General features: G+C 49.0%; 1 protein-coding gene across 4 annotated transcripts in view; it reads right to left on the reverse strand.

Annotated features, from left to right (window-relative positions):
- The window catches only part of PBX1 (PBX homeobox 1), a 133,240-nt gene that overhangs the window by 85,909 nt on the left and 21,578 nt on the right, over positions 1 to 25,753 (reverse strand). Inside the window, exon 1 of one of the 4 annotated variants that reach the window (XM_061451921.1) lies at positions 225 to 339. The exons of the other annotated variants lie outside the window; for them this stretch is intronic. Coding sequence (XP_061307905.1) covers positions 225 to 306 — 82 coding nt within the window. The 5' untranslated portion in view covers positions 307 to 339. Of the gene's footprint in view, positions 1 to 224; positions 340 to 25,753 lie in introns of those variants that run through there. 4 annotated transcript variants of the gene reach the window in all.

A 25,753-nucleotide genomic window follows, 5' to 3' on the forward strand; every position in this document is an offset into this window, starting at 1 on the left:
CAAACTTGAGATCACACCCACGTACCACCACTTCGCACCCTGCAAGCTGGGAAACCCCATATAAATAAAGCTTAATTGCTGCTACTCCGACACAGCACACACAGACAAAACGTGCAGTAGCCAAACAAAGAGCAAAGCCCCAGGATTCCCTGACTCCCCCGCTCCTCTGCAGACCAGACCCTCCAGCCGATGTTCAACCCAAGTCAAGAGGACCATCGCCTTACCTGCAAACCTGGCATCTTGCATGACTGAATTTCTCCCTCTGCTAGGGAGGAGAAGGCACTTGTATAGTGAAGTTGAATTCATTTACTGCTTCTGCGCTCATGACTCTCAGTGGCACTAAAGAAAAGGGAAAATTAAGTGATGTGCTGAGACACCACTGCTATCTCTGACTCTGCAGAGAGGACACAGCCCTGGCTGCATCCCACCCCAGCCCACAGAGCAAAAGGCAGCAGTTCCTCTTGTTCCCTGTACTAAATTTGGACAGTAAGTAACGCCACCTTGTCACAGGGGTACAGAGAGCGTTTGCAACGCCCCATTTAACTCCACTGTACTCCTATCCAAAGGCTTCATCAGCATATTTCGGCAGCTCTTTGATGGATGAAGATAGATGGGAGAACATCATCCTTGTTGAAATCACTGTTTTATCAAGGTTAAACCATCCTCACGCTGCAACACCTCCCTTTGTTGCTTTGTTTCCAATCATACAATTAGTGGCAGGCATAACGTGCATTTGCATGGACCCCATTCCTCCCTCCTCCATTCACCTCTCCCTTCTTTGGGGTGGGGAGGGAGGGAAGCATGGGGAAACCTCTCCCATGTCCATGCCTAAATCCATCCAGCTCTGTTGGCTCTGGGGACCCATCAAAACCCAAAATCCACATGGATTTCATGAAGTTGCCTCTGACATAGGGAGGGCCAATGAAAGCGACAGCTGTGTCATCCATCAGGGCTCTTCAACAGCTCAACTTCTCCCTTCACCTTGGCACAACACATCTATTGGCACATTTCTGTGGGCTGAGAGCTAAAGCCACGGCAAGCAGAGGATGAAGAAGGAAAGCAGGAGGCAGGTAGGCTTTTGGTGGAGCCAGATGGCCCCATGGTGAAGGTACCAAAGGGAACAGGACGCTGAGGGGCAGAAGCACAGTTAATGACCCTTCTCCATTGTCAGCCTGGTTGGATAGGAGTGAGAAAGCCTGGGCAATTCGACGGAAAGAGCACTGGAGCCAGGGAGGGAGGGAAAGGCCTTTATCTCCAGGTCAGAAGTTCAACCCCAGCCCACATCAGCAGCAATAGAAAGCTGTTGCCTTCTGACACCTCTCTAGTAGCCAGCTGGGCAGGCTGATGGATGTCCCTGCGGCTCCCAGCACCAGCACATCCCCACCTGGCAGCCCACACACATCTCCTCCAGCTCTTCCCAAGAGACATCCTCTCCACACTCATGGGACATGCCCACAGCAGCTGTGCTGGACTACCAGGCAAACTCAGGTACCCCCTGCAAATTCCAAGCACACTCAGGTGCTCTCTATCAAACCTCTTCCACAGAGCCCCTCTGCTGAGGAAGGCTTGTCCCCTTGCCTTGTTTTACCAGAAAGAATTGATGCATGGCCTTGAGCACCGTCCCTGGTGAACCACCTTGAATCACCCCATTTTTCCAAGATCAGACATCGTATGCTTGTGGTGGAGAAAACCTCGTGCAGGGTCAACATGGCCCCAGCGCATCTTAGGCAAACCCATGAGATAAGAAGCCCTTGTGCCTCCAAGTGCTGGTCCCACTGGAAACCCTAGATGCCAGGCCCCCAAGTCACCTTGACCCAGATTTCAGAGACATTTAAGGGCTGTCACCCCTGCTTGAGGTAAGGCCTCAATAGAGGAAAGCACCTGTTATCCCTGCAGCCTTAAGCCAGGCACTCGCAGGAGCAACATGATCCTGGTGGCGTGGGAATATATAAGGACAGACGACCAAGGTGGGCAGCACGCAGCTTTTAAACAGTCCACAGAACCCCCTATTTTCTGTAGCCCTGGGCTCCTACATACCTTTTAAAAAACCTGTACCCCCTTTATAGCACTGTTTGTCTCTGCAGGGCGCTATTAAGTTACAAGAATATCTCTGGGCCCAGGGCCAGCTGCCGTATTGTGTGGTCCCCATTAAACACAGATGGGTCAGAATGCCTCCTGCAGGGAGACCTGCTCCAGCCGTGGTTTTGCATCCCTGTCATAAGAAAGTTAGCTTTGGTGACTTTCTAGCTTTCTAGCTAGCCTATCAGTCCTACATGTTGCATAAGCCCCTTTGTCACCTTTCAAACAATGCTCAGTGGCATTCTGCACCCAAGGGTAAGATGGCTTGCAAGATCATTGGCTTTACAGTGGGGGAAACTGAGGCACAGACACCTGGGGGGCCAGCTCAGTCTTACTAAAGGCGGCACTGTGATTGCTGCGTAGCTGCCCCCCTTCACTCTTCCCACACCTCCCCTGAAACAGCTCCAGACACAGCCAGCACAGTGGGTCAGGTCTGCCAGCCCTCCCCTCCTCCAGTGGGATCTCTCCTCTGCTCTTTCACAAGCAGGGAAAAGCATCCCTGATATGCAGCTGAGCAGCCAACTGACCCTGGCAGGCAATGACCCAGGAGAAGGTCACTTACCCAGTCCGGCTGCAGTATTTTCTGCCTCCAAAGTCACCCCAGCTGCTGGGAGCACCCAATTCCCTTGGCAGGCCGTGGGTACATGGCCACACATAGACACCCACAGACTTTATGGGAGAGGTGTCTGGATTCACACTCCAGCTCCCTCAGGGCTGCTTCCCCACATCAATAGCATCCAACTGCTGTCAGGAACAGGGCAAGCCTTGCTTGCTCCCCTACCCCCTGCCTGTCCTGCCATCCCCTTCCTGGTACAGGCAGCCATAGTTTGCAGGTACCATCACAACAAACCTGGTGGAGAATGCTCACAGGGAAGTTTCCTCTGAGCTCAGTGTGCAGTGGTTGGCTTGCACTCCAAAGCACCGTGGTTTATGGCCCTTATAAAAACATTTATATCGAAACTGCCTGTTCCTATGCATATAAGGCCAATGCCTTCAGACTTGGGCAGGCCCCAACACCAAATTCAGGCACAGGGAATAACCCAGCTTCTCAGTGAGCGAAGCACATCCAAAGCTGGACAGAAACAAGCCAGCATTTCTCCAAGAGCTATATATGGATTTTGTAGCCCAGTCACAGTTCACCCTGGGAGAAGAGGCCAGGACGGGTGTGCTGACCAGCACTCTTGAGACACAACTACAGAAACGTGTTACCAGAAAACTAAAGAAAGGGTTTACAGCAGCAAAAAGCAAAGCAAAAGGCAGAGGTCTCCTTCACCCCATCCCCAGCACAGGCAGGTAAATGAGAACATGGATTAAACAGATGCAGCTTACGCTGGATCCTCAAACAAAACAAAAGCAAGACTTTCTGCAGTATAAATATGTCATTAAAAAGCACAGCTCTCGGCAACAGCACTGCAGCAGCAGATGTTCACAACAGCCCAGATCTTGCTTAACAGGAGACATCCACGTAGAAAAAAGCTCAGCACCTGAATCTTCCAGTTTTGCAAGGATCCCAATCCATGCACAGTAGACAGGACCAGTTCCCTTTCTCCCATATCATACTGATTGCCTCCAAATCTCCTTGTGTCTCCCACCAGGAAGAGCAGAAACATCTTCTCTCAGTTGCTGCTTCATATGCTATCACCAAGAAGATCCCTCCTTCAATTTCCCCGGGTACCCCAACAAAGTGCTCAGTCACACAGCCAGCCCAGCCCAGCCCAGAGCCCCATAGCAAACTTGTCCCCTCCTCCCAGTAACCACTAGCTTGCTCCAGGCCCCTGCAGCTTTCATTAAGAGCTCACAGAAGACACTTGCCCCAGGCTTCTCCACCAGACCTCAGCTGGGCTGTCCTCTGCCTCAGAGGTGGCAGCACCTCAACCACAGGGCAGTCGGGCATCTGCCAAAAGCAAGAATGCTCCGTGAAGCTTTGCTGTCTCATGGGAACATCCACTTCTAAGACTCAGGGACATGCAGACTTCAGTTCCTGGAGACAATTAAGAGAAATAAATCTGGTTGCTTTAGCCCCAGCACTGGAGGAGGAAAGATTTTCCCTAGTGCTAATGGAGGTACTTTTCCTTACATATATATCAGCTGAGATGATGTCAAGGCAGAGCATTAAATTAGCCAGCCTCTATTAATTACAGCACTTCTACAGCTCTTCCCATCTTCCAAGTGCTTTACAAACAGCACTAATTCCTGCACATGTTATCTCCTTTCCAAAAACCTCCCCGAAGAGCTGGCAAAGTCCTGCAGCCTGGAGCAGCACTGAAGTGAGTGGTCCCCACCCAGCCTCGAAGTGCCTTGCACAAGCAAAGGCACAGTGGGAGCCTGGACTCAAGGCCATTGTTTGGAGCAGGAGCCCAGCTAATTTACGAGTCATCAGAAGGGCAAGGACTCCCCAGCGAAGTCTGTCCCCAGCTGGTCTCCCATGGGCTGGGACTTACTGCTGTCCTCCCAACCCTGAGGGCTGCTGGCACTCCAGCATCTCTGCCTCACGTCTCTCTCTGGCGGCAGAATCTCTTCCACCATTAAAATTAACGAAGTGGGTTTGCAGAGATGTGGGTGCTACAGAGCCCCTCCTGTTCCTGGAGTTTGGGGTTGTTTTTAAATTGAGTTGCAGCCCTGTAAGTGCAAAGTTATACCAAGCGTCATTTACTTTACTGCTATGCAGTGAGGAGCGGGGAGGAAAGCAGGGCGCTTCCCTCCCGGCATGCTGTAAAGTGCCCGGCACATGCCGGCATACAGACACTGCCTGCAGTTTTCTGCTCCGGTCCGGCAGCACTCTCTGTGCCAAGAGCTACAGCCTGGAAAATGGCACTTGTGCTAAAGTGCCCGCATTAATCAAATCTTCATTCACACCAGCAGTGAGAGAGAGAGGGAAAGGCAGGGAGTGCCTCATCAGCTCCTCGAGCACAGTTTTCAGTTCAGCCAGGCTTGGGAAAGTGCACTACAGTACTTTGCCAGCCAATAAGCTCCATGCAATGCAATGGAAGCCATTACACCAGAAAAGGGCAGTGAAAGCCTCTGTATCACAGCTTTCAGAGACTTATGTGTTCCCAGGAAGGAAAATTACAACTTCCCAAACTAGATCCAGCAACATAGACAAAAAGGACCTATGGCAGAAGGGGGCCATGGAATTCCCAGCAAAATCACCAAGGTATGTTTTGACACGATGATTGACTACAACTTTCCCTGGGACCACTGATCCAGCATGCTACAAAGACAAGTTTAGCAACAGCAATGGGGACATCATGTATTAGACTCCCAAGGTCAAGGAACCCATGGCAGCAATCACTAGATATGGGGCTATCCCTAATGCTATCCAAGTATAGGGCAACCTCGGCCTCTTAGCCACAATCTGCGAGGAGCAGAACAGATGCTAACCACATCAGCACCAACCTTGCACTGGGAAAACCCAACACCAGGCTGGCCCCTCACACCCCACAACAGCAGCGCAAAGGGTGGACAGACATGTACAGACTGACCTCTCCTCCCACACTGGAAGAAGAGTATCCTTGATGGGTATTCTTCTAACCTGTTCTTGGACACTCATTACAAAGGTGAGTCTACTACCTCCCCAGATGGACTTATACTTGCACACACAACCTGAAGAGATTGAACAAATGTTCAAACCTTGCTTGAATGCTGTGTTTGTTACTAATTCTCACCTGGCTTTTAGTCTTATATTCACTATTTCAGTCTGCAAAGCAACAGTACGTTTGCTGTCCTGTTTGGACTAAGCAGAGCAAGAACCACTTTGATTTTAGTCTGCCCAAGAGCTTAACTCCTGTACACTCCCAGCTAGGAGACTATAAGACAAAGTCTTGTCCAAGCTTACACAACTATCTGTGCCACTGGAAAGAAATCAAATACAGATCACCCAAAACCCAAGTGACTGCACTGCCAGGTAAATCAGGGAAAAAAACACTGAATACAAAGTGCAAAAAAGGGACGGTGGAGGAGGAATTCCCCTCCCTCCCATTTTAATAACCCAAGTTTGCAAGGACAAGAGCAGCTCTTCAAACTACACCAAGCTGGGTGCAGCAGCATCATGACTTTCACCAGTTTTCCGCTCATCGGAGAGGAAACGAACACAACATGCTCCAGTTTCTTCCGCTCATCTGCCTTTTTCTGCTCCTCATGGACCCTCTGGACAGCCAGACAAGACAGATCTAATGCTCAAAGGGGAAAGTCAGCAGAGCACAACCCTGCCAAGATTTTGAGAAACCTGCCAGGCAGACCTTAGATCATACCTGTCCCTTCCCTGCTGTGAAGGTACAGCAGGAACCAGTACCCCAGCCACCAGAAATGAACTGAATCTTAGCAAAACCCTGTCACCTATACTTGTCAGACACTCATAGCTTCAGCATCCCTGGACAAGAGATGGGAAGATGCCCTGCAGGTATGTTGGGACCTTGTCCTCCCAATATCGACGGCTGGTTTCAATCCTTCTCCCCTCTACCCCATCAGGGGGCCTAGGGCACAGGGCAGCAGCAAAGGGCAAGGTCTCCTGCAGGGTTCAGTTACAAAGTAGCCTGGTATACAACCTCCAGCAACAGTGGCAGGTGGCACTCAGCAGCCCATCCCCTCCAGAGCCATCACCTCCCAGATCCCCAGCAAGCGGGCCAAGACAGCCACAGGCTTCCCCTGAGTGAGTTGAACCACGACACCTTCACTCAGCACTCAGGAGTCTATCCAAAGCCACCTTCCAACCAGCCTTGATAAGTTAATGCAGAAATCTTCCCAAAGAGCCTGGCTATAGGAGACACTGGTCTCCACTGAATCAAGATCTGTTATGTTGTAATATAATAGATGTAAATTAAAACAGAAAATCTATCATGCCTCTAATGTAGCCTGATAGCTGAACGTGTGGATCCGTACAAGCAGAAGCACAGAGAGGAAGGGTGATATATGGCGAAGCTGGATGGAGGGTGAAAAGCGTGGCGAGACGAGCCGGAGAATGGTGCAGCCCGCTCTACGCTCCTCAGACCCAAGGGCAAGAGAGGAATAAATGTTGATTAGTGTTGATTTTGTCCGACGAACGCTTGTCGAGTGACAGTTGGACTAAGCTGCTCTGAAAGAGAAGCATTAATCTTGGTCTGGTTTAAGTAGAGTATATTAATTTGTGTCATTTTTACTAAGTCGCACTGAGAAAGGCTTCTTACTGCTTTGCATCTGACTGCTTTGGTGGTTTAGCCTACTTTATTTTTTTTTTCCTTCCTTTTTCCCTCCTTCTCCCTTTTAAACAGATATGGCGGCAGCGGCAACATATTCAAATAGCTCAGCAGGAGAGCGGGGGACCAAACGCCTCACTCCTGGATTAAGAAAATAAACTCCCAGGGTGTTGGCATAGCAACAGCATTTCAGATGAACTGCTATATATTCTGTGATTAATAAATTAACATTTTTTTTTCATATGGTTGTTCCTCTTTTTCTTTCCCCTCCTTCTGATGGCAGGAACAAGAGCGGGAAGAGGGTTGGCAGCAGACAGGGTAGGCCAGCACTGATATCCCCATGAGCTGGGGATGGGCTTTGCCCAAGTAGGGTGGCAGGGTCTCCCTCTCCATGTGCCCAGCCATAGCATGGAGCTTTATGAAGTCTACAGAGGTGCAGGAATATGATGGGAAAGTGATGCCCCACATGTACGGGCAAAGGAGAAATGGACCTCAGGTGGATTGGGGTGTGGCATAGACAAGGAGACAGGCACAGGGGTAGGACGCAGCCCCAGGGCAGGCAAACCTCCTCGCAGGCAGGGCTGGAGGTGCTGCCAGTGCTGGGACGAGGCCCATTTCAATGCCCCTTTCAAGGGCTGAATAGCCCTAGCAGGCCAAAGAGCGTGCACACTCTCACAATGGAGTGAAGCACTACTACAGCAGCAGGCACCAGCATGGGCATGGGTTGCCTGTCCTGGCTTGGTTATGCTCCATTCCTGCTCTTAGGGGGACTGAGGGCTTCACAAGCAGGTGTATGCCCCTTGCTGGCAGACTCGACCTTTTGCAGCCACATTCTCCTCTCTGCTGCCTGCCTTCTTTCCTTTTGCTTACTCTTATGGAAAAGGGACTAGAGGGAGAAGCTAGCGAAAATACCATGAATTAAGAGCAAAAGACTGTGAAGTTCCCCAGAGCAAACTGCATGCACAGAGTTAATTTTCCATGGCTGGAGCAGGTAACAAGAGCTCCAGCACATTTCACAAGCCTTTCTGAACAGAACTGGGGATCCCATTCTCTAACAAACAAGAACCAGAACTTCCCTGAGGAGTACTGGTGAGGGATTGACCCAAATTCACTTTCTTCCTCCTGCCAGCGCTGGAAAGTGACCGGGTACTGCCTGCCTTCAGGTCCTTGCTGTGCCACATCCCCTAAGAGCCTGAACACAGGAGGGAGAAACCCAGTGAATTCAGCATTCATTATAGCCCCCTCCAAAATAAGAAGGTACAGGGATATGAGCTGGAAGAGCTTTACCACGATGGCAGGCTTTCACTGGGTGAAGGCTGGTGGCATAAGCCATGCCCTGTATTCACTCATAACAGGCAGTCTGCATGCCATGGGATCTCCATGCCAAGAAGGTCCAGGCTTGCTCTACATGCTGTTCCCACTGAATTCAGGAGGTTTCAAGTTGTTGGGTTTTTTGGTGTTTGTTTTTTTTTTTTTTTAAATTTTACTGCAATACCTCTCACATCTGCAAATATGCCCTAAACATCCCACTTCCTGTGCTGCTTGCAGCCTCTTGGCACCACTGCAATCCTCCCCCAGCTCCACCACCCAAAGCTGCTTTGTTTCAGACACCAACCGAAGTTGAAACATTTCCTCTTATTACCAATATCTGAATTTGTCTAAGTTTCATTAAAGCATTAAATCATTCTGATGAGGCTTGAGTTACAACCAACACAAGCTGAACGTGCACATAGGCACACTGCAGGCACACACTCTGCACACCCCTGAGAATTAAGGTCCTCAAGAAAAATCAGTATTTGTAAAAGCATTTCAGCTGTTTGAGACCCCAAGATTGCTTTTCAAACCTGGCTAGGAATGAGGCTGCTCAGCTTCTCCCAAAAGTAACACTTGTGCAATCCAGGAACATTACCAAATGGGTTTAAACACAAACCAAACCCATCAGTTCCACACTTGCTGCCCCACACACAGCTGCAGGCATGCAGCATTAAAACAGGGCAAGTCCCAGCTGGTATAAATGGATAAAGCTCTTTCATCACCAGCAGGAATACCCTGGTTTAAGCCCACTGCTGATCCCTTCCAGTATCTTTCGAGGTCTTAACATACACACTCCCCCCCCCCACCTCCTTCATAGCGTTATACCTCCGAGCATGGGAAGCCCTGGCACAAGCTGTGCCATTGTGTCAGGTCCCTCTATGTTCTCTATACCACAGTAGCATACAGCAGGGTCTCCACCCATGCCTCGAGGGCACCCTCTCACCCAGGAGACCTTCCTCTGCTGCTGGCAATACTAAAGAAATAGAAGCCTTTAAAATTGGAGCCATCAGGGAGAAGGAAGCAGAGCATGGCCCTGCAGCACTTTCCTCCGCTCATTATTGCTGCTGCTGGGGATGGCAGGCAAGCAGCACCACGTCCTTCCCTTACTGTTATCTTACACTACTTAGAAGCACAAAGGACTACTTATAAAACCCTCACTGGTGTAATGCTGTTTCTCAGTGACTATTCTTATGGATCCTGGAGGATAAGCCGTATCAAAGCATTTCTACAGCTGCATACAGAGAGCTGGGGGTAAACTAAGCCTTTTATTTAAGCGACTGCCAGCCCCTTAGCCGAGCACCGGTAGTTTTCAGAGGGAAAGTGAGCATGAGCCCATGGTGACATCGGATCACCAAACTTCAGAGGTGTCTTTGGATATTGGCACATTCCTCATCTAATCCCATTTGAAAACATACCCTGACTTGCAACATGTTTATTAAACACACCAACAGTCAGTCTACAAGTAAGGACTGAGTCCCAGATCCAAAATATGCAGAGCCTGGGATTTATCTGCACCTGAAGGTGGGAACATTCCTCATCCCTCTCAAACACCATTTGTGAAAGCCTGCACAGAGTCACTGCAGCATCAAAACTACCCAGTCCTTCACTAATGCCTTCCATCTAACCCAAGAGATTTTAGAATAAATCAATGCACCAAAACACTGAGTCAAGTGTCTGCCCCTTCACTCACAAGAGCAAGCAAGACCCCAGCAGGCAAAGTGCACACACACATCACAGCTCATTTTCCCAGGGCTGAATTGAGGGAACTATGGTCAGCACAGGAAGAGGTGCAGCCCCTGCTTTCCAAGGTGTATGGCCCAGCATAGAAAAAACAAGGCACTGCTTGCCCATAAAGGACGACGACTTAGGTGCTTTTCCAGCAGTCTAAAATGGTACAAAAAAGATCCTATTGGTCCTGTCTTGATATCTGAATGCTGCCGATTGCAGAGGCTGTGTCCCTCCAGCAGTGCCCACTTGCTGGTGCCCACATGTCACACTAGTCCTTTACATGATTAGTCTTTAAATTTGTCTGCTGGACCACATGGTTCTCAGCATCCTCATTAGGGACAGCATCAAGCATGAGATCCTCTCCTAAAAATCTAAGTGGTCGACTAGCCAAGAATGGGACAGGGAAACCCACAAACTAATGTAAAAAAGAAAACAAACCCCAAACAAAACAAAACAAAAAAAACAGAAAAGAAAAAAGAAACAACAGAACAGCATCCTGGAATTTGTCCACGATGATCTGCACTAGGTTGTCCTGCTTCCCCAATTTCTCCAGTTTAAAATGAATCCGGCAAAGAATCGAGAGCTCGAACTAGAAGGGGAGATACGTAAAACAGCACCAACCACACAGCAAGCTGCAAAGTAACTCCAGCCCCTTACAGCTTTTGCCCCCTGCAGTATAATCCCCAGCAATGCTATTCAGACCCTGTTTCTGGCCTCACTTTTCAATACATCCCTTGTTCATCCTGAATTTCACCGCCCAGTTCCTAGTCCAGGAACTGCTCCGTGTGACCCATTCGGTAGTTCCTCACCATCTGACATCCACACCCCTCATTAGTTCATCTAGGGAGAAGCAAAGCAGCAATGCTTGCTCCCTGAACATGGCAAGAAAGAGCTTCGGGACCTTCCTCCCAAAATCTAGAGGAAGGTCTGAATTCAAACTCAGATCAACATTCCCAAACAGAAGACCAATCAGACCATTAATCATTAATTCCATACTGCTCAAAAGTCCCAATCCAGAGTTCAGCCCTGGACCATGTCCACTCACATGCCTGGTTTAGGAGCGCCTCTAACCTCCTGGGCTCACCATCAAGTTACCCACATCATGCTTATGCAGCAAAGTTAATGCACACTCATACCTGCTCTCCACAGTTTGCAGCCAAGGCCACAAGAGAGATGCCTGGAAAAGGTCTTCCACTGCTATTACTCTTGCATTTACAAAAGACCTCACAAAACTCCAGTGCTGTGCAAAGAAACAGTACAAATAGGTAAAATGCATTCATCTAACAAGCTTCTAGCCAGCATTCTGGGAGTAGCTCATTAATTTCTTAAGTTTCTCCTGAATCAGGTATCCCCTATCACATCCTAGCATCTAACATCCCCTTGGAGAGTGGCTGCTGGTATGTCTCCTGGTCTGCCATGGAAATTAGTAAGGCTCCACCACGAAAGGAGAATTTCACTCCCTAGCTCCGATTCCATACATCTAGAGTTCCTGAAACTCCCTTTATTTCACCAGTGCTGTTGCATTAATAAGATGTCTGGAGACACATGCTATAGCCAGTTAGGAAAAGGAACTAAGATCTCTCCTGCTCCATCAAGTGTGGCCTCTGCAGCCCAGAAAGCCCACTGCTATGCTTTTTGCCAAACCACACTGCAAATAACACATCTAATTTACTCTCCGCTGTGCTCCTTAGGTCTTTTGCAACATTACTGATTTCCAAGAGCTTTCTTCCCACTGAATCTTTCCGGTTTGGATTGTGAGGGTAGTCTTTTGCAATTCCTTCCTCACACATTCATAAAGTGTTGCTGTTCGCCACTAAAAAGCTGCTTGCTGGGCGCTACCCTGAAGGCAGCTGCGTTTCAATGGTCAGGAAGCTAATAATGTACATTACCATAGTGGTAGGCAGGGAGAGACGTGAACTGATGTTTATATCTTCCACACATGACCAATGCACAGAAGGACAGTTTTTTTTCAGAGGATAATTGGGAGACGGAGGGAAGCGCGTGAGACCACGGGAGCGAGCGGCAGCGCGCCGCCAGCACCCTGGCTCCCGATCGATAGGCCATCTGTAATAGAAGATCAATCGCTTCCATTTTGCGAGGTGTTAAGTGTGACGGGGATTGAATTAAAGCCAAGACCGTAAGAGCAGCTATAAGTTATGCCTTTCTCCTTCCCCCCTTTTTTTTTCTTCTAAGAAACAAACCCATAAAACAGTACTTTTTTTCTTTCCTCTTCCCTGCCCCCTCCCTTTTCTCTCTAAGATTTTCAATTAGGTGAGTGGAAGGACGAATGGTGCAAATACATTTTGCTGGAGTTCTAAGTGCTTTTGAAACCCCCGTCAAAGCATTTAGTAACACAAGATTTAAGATGCCCAATTAATTCTTCCCCAACAAGGAGCCAAAAGTAGATGCAGGAGGAGGTTAAAAGCTAAGTGTTTAATTAATATTAAATTTATATGATTCTTTATCACCAAAAGCACTGTAAAATTGAAAAAGCAGTTAATTTTATGGTCGCTGTGTATTCCTCTGCTTTGATCTTTGATCCATGGAATGAAATCGCAGAGTGTAAAGATTCTCCTGCTTTATTATACCTGTGTCATGGCAGGCATGCTGGGTGAGGTGAGCTCATCGAGCCCCAACACAAACTAGGTAGGGTGGTACCCAGGCAGAAAACCCACACGCTGCCCAGCACTTGGGGCTGCACAGTTTGCAATCACCCCCAAGGGGAACTTTGTGCCATTTGGCCAAGGACTGCATGAAACTCTTCGTAAGCCACCACTGCCGATTCCTGGCCTCCCCCATGCCTATCTGCCAGCAAGACAAAGAGCTATTATGCAGAATGGATTGCACTGGAGAAAAAAAAAGGGGGGAGAATAATTTCTGCAGGTTTTTTTTTTTTAATGTGTTTTTTTATATTTTTAAACACCACTGGGAGCCTCATTATAATTTACTTATTAGCAGAGGGGAAAAAAAAAACAAATAAGTAAAAGAAATTTAACATCTTAAAAAAATATTTAAAGGGAGGAAAAAAAAAAAAAAAAATCAACAGGATGAAAGTTCTCCAAGCTTCAAAGCAGTTGCAAGATTTCCAAATCAAACATTTCAGGTAGCCTCACTGGCAGCAAGCTGCCTTGGGGTCAGCTCCCCATGACAGATCCATCACTGCTCCCAGCCAGACAGGTACGGTCCCTGGACCACCAATGCCCACACTGCCCAGATGGACACCTACAACACGAGCGTGTCTCCACAGTGAGCAAGACCATCTGACCCTGCTCCTCTCACCCAGCTCTCCACTTAAAAACCCTTTGGAAGATCACATACATCTTTCCCTGTCCCTTCAATTCAGTGCCTCCTTCCCAGAGAGAGGTATTGTGCATATATTCATATAGTAAGAAAATGAGAGTTTATATGGGAATTTAATCTTATTAAAGTCTTGATTTTAGGGCAGGTACATAAGTCATACCTTATGTATGAGGCACAAAGTAATGAATGGTGCAGCTCTCAGGATACAGATGAGAAAACTGGAAAGTCATTAAGGATGGGCAAAAATTAGGCTTGATATCAAGAAATAAGATTAATAATTGGCACTGCTTCATAAGCAATGGGAATTAATACTGTTAACCCTTTGCCCCCACTGTTCAAATTATTTTCAGTTGCTGGCAGAGGACAGTCAACTTATCCTCATGAGAGGTTCCAGCACACGAGTAACACAAGTTGCCCCAGGTCATGCAGCAGTGATGCAGCAGATCCTGGTAGAGAAACCAGGTTTCTCCTCTCCCATGGGATGCCAGAAGAAGGTTCCTCTTTTACTAAGCCGAAGAGATGTCAGACACACAAAGAAACAACCTATAACCTCAGGGAGTCTGAAATGGGACTGATAAGAACCTTGCTGCTGTTAGCAGGGCATCTCTGTTCCCATCCATGACAGGGAAAGTATGAGACAGAAGTGTTTTTAACATTGCCACTGGAAGGGCCATTGGGTCCAGTCATCAGAGATGCTGGCCACCAAATCACACCCTCCAGCTGGCACTTTGCCAAACCCATATTCAGCTTGTATTTTTAAGGGTCAAACTACCCTTGATCCAGCCAAGACAAGAGGTCAGATTTCCGAACACTCAGGCATGGGCTCGAACCAGACTACCAGCTTTTAAGCCTTGCACAAGGCACATCAACCAAAAAAAGACCAACTGGGAAGTATTGGCAATTGTCTATGGGGAGGTATCTACAGCCAGACTGCTCTCTCTCCCTTGTTCAGGGAAGAGAAACAGGTACCAAGAGCCCACGTCCTGCTAACATTCAACTCTAAGGTGGTGCTTTCAGGATCTGCTTGACAGAAGTCCTACACGACTTCTGGTCCTCTCCCATGAACCAGAAGTCATGTATGCTCAAGCACAGCTGTGTATCTATCTTGGGAAGAGCTGCCGTTAAGCGAGATGTTCAGGGAACACAGCACATAAAGGGACCTGTGTTGCTCTGACAACTCCTCTGACTCCTCCAAAGTAGGAGAGAACAGCAGGTCCACCACAGCTATGCCCATACACAGTGCAGCCTCCCCACACAGACAAACTGACTGTATTTTATACGTGTGCATGCAGATATCGACAGATGGGGAGAGAAAATTACTGTGTCCATAAATTGAAGCTTTGGTCACATCAGCTCAAGAAGCAGAAAAGAAAATTTAGAGCCAAAACCCAGCTTGTGTCAGTCAAGCTGATGAGTGCAGGCGCCAAAAAACACACCCCTTAGCACAGGGAGGCAAGATGCAAGCACATGCACGCACAGACCCTGCTTCTCTTCATCTATTCTCAGCAACTGTTTGTCTGAGGCCACATGCAACTGGATTTGTCAAGCCCCCTTTTAACAACTTCTTGTCACAGTCCATTACCAAATTGCATATAGTTATATATTCCACTAATTAGGCTTCTAAAATATCATTAACATGTCTCTTGATCATTAGCATAACGTATGAGGCGTCCTCGTTAGGCACGACTCGAGTTTGTTAATGCGGTAATGAAAGGCACAGGGCTGGTACTGCAGGAGCCATGCAGAGATAGGAGCTGGGAACATCAAAAGCATCAGTGCCAGGATTAAAAAAGAAAAAACAAGAAGATCAGCAAGAGGCTGGGGCAGAAGCCAATAGCTGAGAAACCAGGGGGATGTGGAAGGTCGAACAAGCATCTCCAGGCAGGCAAATACTGCACATATACCGTGCCATCTTCTCCAGACTAAAATAACATTCCCATGATCTGGGTACAGTGCAGGTCAGAGATGAGTCAGGACCACAGACCTGAATACACCATTATCAGGGTCTGAATAAAAAGGTAGTGATGACCACAGTCTATGCGAGACTTCAGCTCTGTAGCACAGATAAGTGTCCCCATTTGAACCCTTCCTGTCTGGTTGACCCTGTGACACTCCTCAGACCTACTTGGGCCAGCCCTTCTACACACAAGGACATCCCGCACCCAAAACCCACATGTTCCTCCCTCCACTGAAACCAACATTAAGCACTCCCTCTCCCCAGTCTCAAGATAAAACTGGTCCGATGCAATGCTAGGCACCACCCTCACCCAGCCAGCTCAGACTATGCAACATTGAGCAATCACCCCAGTTAAACCGACAATGAAAAACCACCACCCACCAGGCATTACACAGCAGGAGATCAAGGGCTTTAGAGACAGCAGCTGGGATGGTGCAATGACATGGTCAAGATCATAAGAGAAAGATATGAAAGGTCTCTGGTACCTAAATGTGACCCCCAGACACCAGTATTTACATATGTGCTTCAATGTATCCAGGGCTAGGGGACGAAGGATGTGAATTAATAGCCAAAGGTTTGACCAGGACAGATGCTTCCACATCCAAGCCAGCTCATGTATCAGTGGTTACCACCACTGCTATAAATAAGCAGGAACTTCTTTTATTTTTTTCCTTTGAGCAAATAACTCAATAAGTCACCGCATGAAAGATATTGTAAATAGCTCCAGCAGAGTGCAAGTCAGGGCTGCTTCCAATTAGCTTTCACTTACGCTCTTCCTGCCTGTGCCAAGTTTGCAGAGTTTGTTCCCAACACACTGCTTGCTGTCTGGGGAGAGGTGGAGAGCTAACCCAACTGCAAGCCAGGCCACCACTCCTCCAAGTTAGAAATGATCTTTTCATTAAAGCTGTGAGGGTGTCACAGCAAGTGAAAACAGCCCACATATACATTAATCTTTGTCCAGATGTTAATGCAAAGGTGGGGGGGGGGGGAGGAAACAACCAAGAGCTTTTCTTCAGCTGCTGAGAGCAAGCACCAGCACCACCGCAGCAAAAACTATGAAGCAGCATACAACTTTTTATTAGAACAAAGACATAAAACATGCTTGGTGAAGGCAGCCCAGGGGCTTTTACACATGCATGTTAAGGGAAGCCCCCACACATCCCTAAGAAACAGGTAGGACACATCCTCATGGGTTAACACCACTGCCAAAATAACAGGGGAAAGATAGATGATTTTGTGACTCTTCATCAAAAAAATTCCTCTTTCATGACATAAAGGCAGTGTTAAGGCTCTTTCCAAGTTTTTGCTCATTCATACACACAACCTCTGTGTCGTGCACATGCACATGCCTTCACGCAGCAGCTGGTCCCGATACAAGGGGAACATCACAGCCAGGAAACTATCAGCAGGAAGATGAAATACAGGGCAGGAGAGTGCAGGATTTGTTGGTAGCCTATAGGAACAAGAATTCTGGGGAAAGAGCTTAAGTCCTCACTACCTCTACCTGAGAATGGCTCTAGGAAAGTCACAGGGTGTCCATGCCTCACCTTTGCCATCAGGACAGTGTTACAGGTGCCTAACCTGTGCCAGGATGTGGAGGGGGACCAGGAAATCAAGACCTGCTCATCACGTATTTCACCCAAATCTCCCTTCTTAAGTCACCACACAGCTAGGTACCATGCCCACCCAGGCATCTTGCAAGGAGGTCAGCAATACCCTAGAGCAGGACCAGGAGGTCTACCTAAGTAAGCAGGTGCATTCTTTCACACCCAAGCAGACTCCCTTTCCTGCCACTCCAAACCATATCATTGCATTGAAATATGAACATTGGAAAGCAACTACTGTTTTGGGGAGAAAGGGTTACAGCAGTAAGCACAGCACACACCACTTCAGTTTGTTTCCTGCCTTTCAAGCCGAAAGTAACAATCACAAAAAAGAAAAGCCACTAGAACTTGATAAAGATTTTCAATTTGGAAGGAATCAGGAAAAAGTTCCAGGAAAGGGAAGGGAAACAACCTTCTTTTAACCCTCTAAAAATGCAGTGAGAATCAGCTCTCACCAGCTACAGGTTTATATTTTTCCCCTGTGGTTTTTCAGTCATCTTTACCCCCTCTCTATGCTCATCTTCCCACTCCCTCCCACATCCTCAAATGGCAGCAGTGCTCTAGTAAAATGGCCAGAGAAGGTCTTCTCCTCTCCCCATGCAGGGGTTGACCTCTCCACATCTGGACATAGCTGCAGCCTCCGGTTTTCCACAGCAGGCGCCGGCAGCACAGCAACTTTCCCGAAAACACAGTCCTCTGACCTCCTTTCTCTGACCCAGCCACCTCCTGTCCCTCTGCTGAACTCCACCATCCTCCACCCAGCCCAGGATGGGGACAAAGCACTATCTCACCAGGGGCGCAACTCCTCCAGACAGGGCCTTGACAGCTCTCACAGGTCCAAGTCCTGGGTGTATTTGCTTGGGAGACTGAAGTGGGGTCAGAGAGAAGAGAAAGAGAATCCAGACAGCGAACAAGGCAGATTTAATTAACTAAAATAAACAACCTCAACAGCAACAAATCCATTCAAATCCTAGAGCTGTTTCACTTTTGATCACCTGGAGGGTGCTTGCCACTGCAGTCTACCTCTATCCAGCGCATCTATTATATAACCAAGCCAGGAGGGATTACAGACCTATCAATATCTCTGTTGGTGCTATGGCCTTCATCCTTCTTGTGCTGCACAAGTCCACCACATCTCACAACGTTGTTGAGCCATATGAACATGCCTTAGGCTTCCGTGGGCAGTCCAGCAAAAGGTGGCCCATACTCTGGCTTTTCCAAGCCACACATGGTCTGGACAGTCACTGATAACCACATCATGTTCCTTCCCTGTGGAGGTCCAGCACTCCCTCCTCAACATGCCCTAGCTTTCCCATAACAAACACAGCCACATTTCTCTATCGGACCTGCCTCTCCCAGAACAACAATTTTAAGACACTGACACATTGCTGGAAGACCACAGCGATGCTCCCATAGAACACGAGACCTCATCCCAACAGGGGCCACAAGCAACCATCCTGTCCATGTAGGATAGTTTTTCCAAACATCCTCCCACTCAGACTGCATCTGCCCAAGGCAACCCAGAGCTCCCCTCACCTTGGACCATCTTGGCTGTAAGAGCATAACAGAAAGCAGAGCCCATGCTAATGGCGAAAATGTCCTGTGACTCAGGGCGATCACAGTACCAACAAGAAGGGCTCACACCAGTGCCATTACTTGCTCCCAGACAGAGGAACAGATATTCTTCGTAGGGCACAAACAGCTTTCCCCACTTACATCACCACCACCAAACACTACTTTTGCAGCTTCCCCAGCAGCAAACCTACTGATTTGTGGCCCTCCTTGCTGGGTAAGTGTGGAGACCCCACCCTCACCCTCCCAGCATAGCTGGGGGGGAATCACATCGATAGAGACTCACAAATGCAGCGAGACACAAGCCTCCCTGCTGCCTGCAATCAACTTCATTTGTTTATTTTTATTTGAACAAAACTTTGGCTGGGCTGGGGGGAGGCTGAAAGGGGGACAAAACCCTGGAAAGCCAGACTGTGCACTGGTCTCCAAAGGGACTGAAACTGAGGATGGGAGGAGGGGCCAGCTCTCCTTTCCAAAGAGCTTTCAATAGGAAACAGATGTTGAGGGCCCAAGCACCAAAAGCAGGCTCTGCAGGCTCTCCATGCTCCCAACAGAATCCATTTTAATTAAAATATTTCGGTTTGCGCACGAGGCAAGAGTTACGGGGAGCAGGGAAAGGTCCAGGGGTGATGTGCTTGTTACCTCTTTGCAGGCAGCAGGGTTTGGCAGGGCTGCAGAGGGTGCCAGGGTATGTAGGGGCAGAGAACCCATCCCGTACCCCCAGCCCATGATCCCTCCCTTCTTCCCTCCCTTGCCTCCAGCAGGGCTCGACATAAATTCTGCTGACCTCGAGTGAAAAATTGCCTCATTTCAGTACAGAAAAAAAATAACATTACATCATGTAGGCTGTGTCAGGTTCTATCAATGCCCCCTTCCCACCCACCCCCAAAGTGAGGGGGATGTAACCCAACACTATGAAAACAACAGCCTGGAGAAGAAAAGGGGCCTTTGTCATGGACCGTCAGCTCCCTGCTCCTGCCTGAGGTGAAGAAAGATCTCTAAAAATGTTAGGCTGGGAGGTACAGACTCCAGACATGTCGTCGTCCCCCCCCATGGCCCCTTTGCTTCCCCATCTCCACTTTCAAAACTCCTGCTTCTCCCTTACCTAAAAACTTACACCTTTACTAGGATCCAGAGCTCCCTTTCCTTTTCCCCCAGATGCCTTGGCAAAGGTCAGTCTCTTGAAAAAAAAAAACAACAGGGTGCCAGAAGACTGAAAGCGCAGCCATAGGATCACTAAAGCCTGACATTAAGCCTGGATGAGTCAATAGTATCCTTCAGGTGAAGATCTGTTCTGGCTTTTTTCTCAAGGGCATCCAAATCCCTTGCAGGAGGGAACACAGAACAGAGGATACGCACCTACACCCAGCTCCCGGAAGAAGAACTAGTGAACGGCCAGGACTCAAACAGTAAGGAGGGGAGCCAGCAGGGCCTGTGCCATAGCTACCTGAGAGAAACCACGTGCCCTGACAGAGCAGACACAGAGAGCACCTGCCCATCCCATGGGGACAGGCATGAGCCAACAAGGAGAGGAAAGGAAATCAGGGCCCACAGGATCTGATAACCAGCATCAGCAACACACTGTGTTAGGGTCCACAAGGCTCAGAGTTCAGCGGGGCCAGGCACAGGCTGCGGGGCTCTCCTGTGGCTGCTCAGGGAGCAATGTGTCAGGCAGATGGAAGGCAGGCTGTGCCATTCACATCCATAGCTAGGGAACAGGCCCTAACCTGCTTTATTTACTGGGAGAAATGAGCTGCACAAGCCGGAGGTCCCACAGGCTTCCAGGCTGAGCATGCAAGTGGGAATACAGGGGAGTACAAATGGAATAAGCCCATGACCATGCACAGGGCAGGGTTGTGGGGTTTTTCTGCCTCCCTGCTGGGATCATGCTTTCCGTTGTCACAGGTTGGGGGAACAGGGGCAGGCACCTCAGCAAAGCATGTCTTGCTTAAACCACGCTCATTGGCAGTACCCCACCTCACTGGGCACAAACCACAGCAAAAGGGAAAGTAGCTACTGCTGCCCACAGGCAGCACAGCATCAGGCCACGCGCAGGTCAAGGGGAGAGGGAGAACACCCAGCTTGCCCCAGGCCCTCGGCTCTAAAATGTATTTTCTCATTAACGTGTAATACGGTTTTATTGTCTCAAACAATGTCTGTTTTCGATCAGTTCCTTTATCCCAGACACTGCCACGCACAGAGGCCGACGACGCCAGATGGTTCATGTTGCAGGAGTCTTCCCGCTCTTCCTTGCCCGCCCCCTAATTCCTTACAAATTCCTGGAATGCCTGCGCCCCCAAAAGCCAGCCTGAGGCAGGGGCAGGCATCAGCCTCCGGAGCAGCGGCTGGGGGCCCTCCCCTCCTCACCAACATCAGCTCTTACAGGGCAGGTCCCTGGCACCAAGCAGTGGCTCCTGTCTGTCGTCTCCTTCAAGGGGCTGCCAGCAAGTTGTTTGCACCCAAAATCAGAGATCCTCCTTCACCAGTGTTGGGGGGGTCCTCTACTTACGGAGGGATGCCCAAGCACCCAAAACATCCTAGTCCGAAAGGCACACCCAGCACTGAGGCTGCAGGAGGCAGGGAGGACATCTGCCCATAATCCCCACCACGTGCCCAAGGCCACCAGGCCCCTGCCGCAATGCTCACAGCTCCAGCTTTCACCCACGCCTCCCAGTGTTAATCCCCACACCGGCAGCTGGATGCAGAGATTCATTGAGCCTTTCACAAAATCCAAGGGCCTATCCAAGCCTCGGCCAAATCAAAGGGAAGGCTCCCGCTGACTTCAAGCAGCCTGCCTCCCCTCTGTGCTGGCTATCCAGACAGGCAGCTAGGCTGACAGCTCCAGCCCACCCTGAAACACCTCCTGGAAATCCAGCAAGGCTCATGCTCCTCCTGCCATCCTCCCAGCACCCTTGCAAGCACCTTCTTCGGAGGAGGAGGAGGAGGGACAGTACCAGCCCTAGGAAGAGGCTCTGCTGAGCACAACGCAGCAGCAAGGGAGAAAAATAAGAGATGCCAAAAGCGATTGTTCAGCGTGGAAGAAGGCCAGGAGACCAGTGTTCACACCCTTAAAACTCAGGAAAAGCACCACAAGAGCACAGATACTCCCATCTGGGAAAAACCTGGATCTGGTGGAAAAGATGGCACTTTCTCCAAGGCACTGAAGCACGGCACAGCTGGGCTGTGGGTCATCCCAAACCAGGCATCAGATGCAGGGTCCTACAGTCTCTCTTATCCTGCAGAACTTGTCCTGTCTCCTGGGAGCTGCATATGATCCATCTTTTCCACCCATTCATGCTCCATGGCAGCCACTGCCCATTGAAAGTCTCCACTATCTCTCAGTGGGCTGGAGGGGACACGCAGCACACAGCATCACGGGGCTGACCACCACTCTCCAGGGTTTGGATGCCACAGTTTTCCTCAAGCTTCTCGGAGATCTACCAAGCAGATGACTGTGTGCTCCCAATCCAACTGAATTTTCACGAGGACACAAGACAGTCCCACTGCCAAGTTTCCACAGCTCTTCCAGGGAGAAGGAGCCAGAACCAGAGCCTAAGCCTTGAGAGGCACTTCAAAAATCTCACACACACAACCAGGAGGACACTTCCCCCCCCCCCCCCCTTTTTTTTTTTTTTAATTTCCCTGAGCCAGTCAGCTCATTTTAGCAAGCCCTATGCCAAACCTGCCTCCACCCAGAGAAATGCCAGGGCACTCAGTTAAAGTCCTGCCAAGTTCTAAGTGATGAGGAAAAAAAGAAAGGGGTTGGAGGTTTATAGCGCATAGATTTATACCTGTAGCATCATGCTGTCTCCTCCAACACCCTTCCTACACCTTGCCCATGAGCACTGCAATGGAAGAAGCTATTCTTGCCATCACACGGTCAGATGCTCAAGAGGCAAAGCATCCAAAGCTGAAAGCATCTGAGATGTCACGTTTGCACCAAAGAAGCCCAAAGGCAGAAGAAAAGCTGCTAGCGGCCAGAACTGAAGGATTAGCAGCCTTCCAATATCTGAAGGGGGCCTATAGGGATGCTGGGGAGGGACTCTTCATTAGGGACTAGTGACAGGACAAGGGGTAATGGGTTAAAACTTAAAACAGGGGAAGTTTAGATTGGATATAAGGAGAAAATTCTTTCCTGTTAGGGTGGTGAGGCACTGGAATGGGTTGCCCAAGGAAGTTGTGAATGCTCCATCCCTGGCGGTGTTCAAGACCAGGTTGGACGAGGCCTTGGGTGATATGATTTAGTGTGAGGTGTCCCTGCCCATGGCAGGGGGGTTTCAGATTGATGATCTTAAGGTCCTTTCCAACCCTAACTATTCTATGATTCTATGATTAAGGGAGTCCTTAGACCCCAGGCCTGAAAGAACCACTAAGACGGACAAGTAGCAGATGTGCCCTTGGTACAGTGGAACAAGAGGGCTGGAAATAAGTGATGGTGAGGGATACGCAAGCATTTTGGTGATTTTTGCACTCCATAGCGGAGAAAATATCACCTGTCATCTTTTGGCATTCCCAGTGCTCAACTTCAGCTCCAGCTAGCAAGAAAAAACACATCAGGAAAGAGTGAGCTGAAACCTGATCCCTTGAAAGGCTGGACTCCACGTCTGGCTTTTCTTACCGGCCTGGCCGACCTGTACGTGCCAGCCTGGGAAGGCATAATGGTTCCACCGACAGAACTTCATTAACTTTTTATACACTTGGCCTCTAATTTATAATCATTAGCAGACAAACAGCCAACAATTACACAAGCAGCACGTTAAGAAGAGAGGGAGAGAGCTTGAAGGAGTAATGGTGGAAAAGTGCTCCTGGTCAGCAAGGAGCAGGAATGGCGTGATCCCCATCCCAAGGCTGGCCTGTGACAGAAGCAACCTCTCCCAAGATTTACTGGCACCCTATTCCATGAGCTGTAATTAAAGCATTGGACAGGAGAAAAGCAAAAGGTGCAGGTGAGCATAGGGAGGGGAGAAATGTCACAAGCCCTCTCACCTTCAACACAAACGAACAGAAAAAAAGATGGGAACAGGAGGAGCACACATATTCCACGTTTCCAGCTCCTGGAGTAGGCAAGCCCCCTTGTTTGCAGAAGAATGGGAAACTGCACACACAAGCAGGAAAAATTCCACCCTGATTTAATGAAACCTTCAGACACAGGTCACATAACCCCAGTGCCCTTCCACACATCTGATCTCCTCCTGCTGGAGGCAGCTCTGTGCAGGAGGTAGGAGATGGTGCGGCAATGCACAGCCCTTGCACCCTGGGTGAGCAATGCCTGCAAATACCCAAATCCTGAGAATACATCTACCTTGAGAATGGAAATGTGAAAGTGGGGAAAGGTTTCAAACACCTCTGTGATCACTAATCTTGATCCCCCGAAGAAAACTCAAAGCTAACTCCAATATCTCTCTTGCCCAATATTCCACGCAGTCCCTGCCAGGAAAGATGCATGACTTGTGTCACCCAGCTAGACCCTTGCCGCACAACACAAGGCCACAAGCAGAGGACAACAGGCATGCTCCCTTCCTTTGCAACAACCCGAACTGTAAGATCCGCAGATACAGACATTGCCACCACGCAGGCAGGCCAGCAAGGAAGCAGAGTGACCTGACCAGGATCACTCAACAATACATGATGCCCAGAAAACAAATCTACAGCTTTTTTTTGGCTCCCATGCAAGGGCTGAGCCTGATCTCCTGTCCCACACCAGGCAGGCCAGCCGGTCCTTTTTCAAGACATAAGCTTCCTGCTAAACAGGTCCAATGAACGCCACACACACCTTGCAAAGTATCTGCTCAGGCACCTCTGAGCAGCCAGCACAGCTCAGCAAAGCACCCGCTGCCTCTGATCAGGAAAACTCCTTTCCAAAACTCCATGCAGCAGGGGGGAAACAGCAAAACTCACTGAGAAAGGCAAATGAAACGGGTGGCTGGCCACAACCCACCCAGTTCCCCTCCAAAGCAGGAGAGGGAGCATGGAGCAAGTAATGCAGCTGGCGCGCAGAACCTGCCGTGCCTTGCAAGCCGCGGCTTGCCAAGCATGCGGAGGGCAGGTAGGCAGATCCCCGCGCTCCAAGCGCACGATCCCGGGCACGCTCGAAGCTGGAAAAAGCCGCCGCAGCCCACCAGCTCCACCCGCTCCCCCTCCTGCTCCCGCAGCAGAGGTGTGCAGAAAGGTTCACAAGCTGCTTTTGCTCACAGCAGGGCCTTTCGCCGTCCACACTTGCAAGAAGAAAAGTGCAGGTCTAATGCATGCTATCACCATGTCAAGAGACCAAACTGTTCAGTCCAGAAGGATAAATGCCTCTGAGATTACAAGGGAATAAACCCAAATTTCTTATGTGACAAGCTCCCTTCCCTCTGCAGCAGCTTAATAACCATCCAGCAATTCATGGCAATTCAGGGGATCAAACAGTAAATCTGATTTCAATGCAAATTCAGACCATTCATCCTGGCTGGGATAGCCCCACAACTCCACCCACCTGGAGCAAATCATGTTGCCTTACCTACACTGGAGCAAGCTTTTAAGAAAGCCTCTACCTGATCTACTAGAAATAGAGTATGTTGCTTACGTTATTTTTCTGTGGCTGTTCGATACCCACAGTGACATGATACCCTCAGCCTGTGCATCTAAGAAAACAGGGGGGGAAGGGGGGGGGAATCTACACAGTAGGCCATCATGCAGTCCATATGGGGTAATGACCACAGATCAGTAGTGGAAGAGAGAAGAGGAGGGGAGGTTGCTCTGGCAGACTTCATTTTGGCATTCCTTTGAGTCATTTTTGCACAGAATTACCCAAATACCTGTCCTTTCAGGACTTTTTGTTTTGGGTTCTTTTAACAGCATCAACTTGAGAACTGAATTTATCATTAAGGTATTTGCAATATGAAACTGAAGTCAAATTTCAGAGAAATACTTTTAATGAAAAAAGCAAAGGTTTTAATTTTAAAAATGTAAATACAAGATGCTTCCATCTCTTTTATGCTTCCTAAAAGCAAAGCAGAGAGACTCTTTGCTACTGAAACATACTGGGA

This window comes from Pezoporus flaviventris, unplaced genomic scaffold (assembly GCF_033815535.1).
Source record: "Pezoporus flaviventris isolate CSIRO_AGI_PZ_B2104156 unplaced genomic scaffold, CSIRO_AGI_Pfla_v1 ptg000013l, whole genome shotgun sequence".
NCBI classification, from domain to species: Eukaryota; Metazoa; Chordata; class Aves; order Psittaciformes; family Psittacidae; genus Pezoporus; species Pezoporus flaviventris.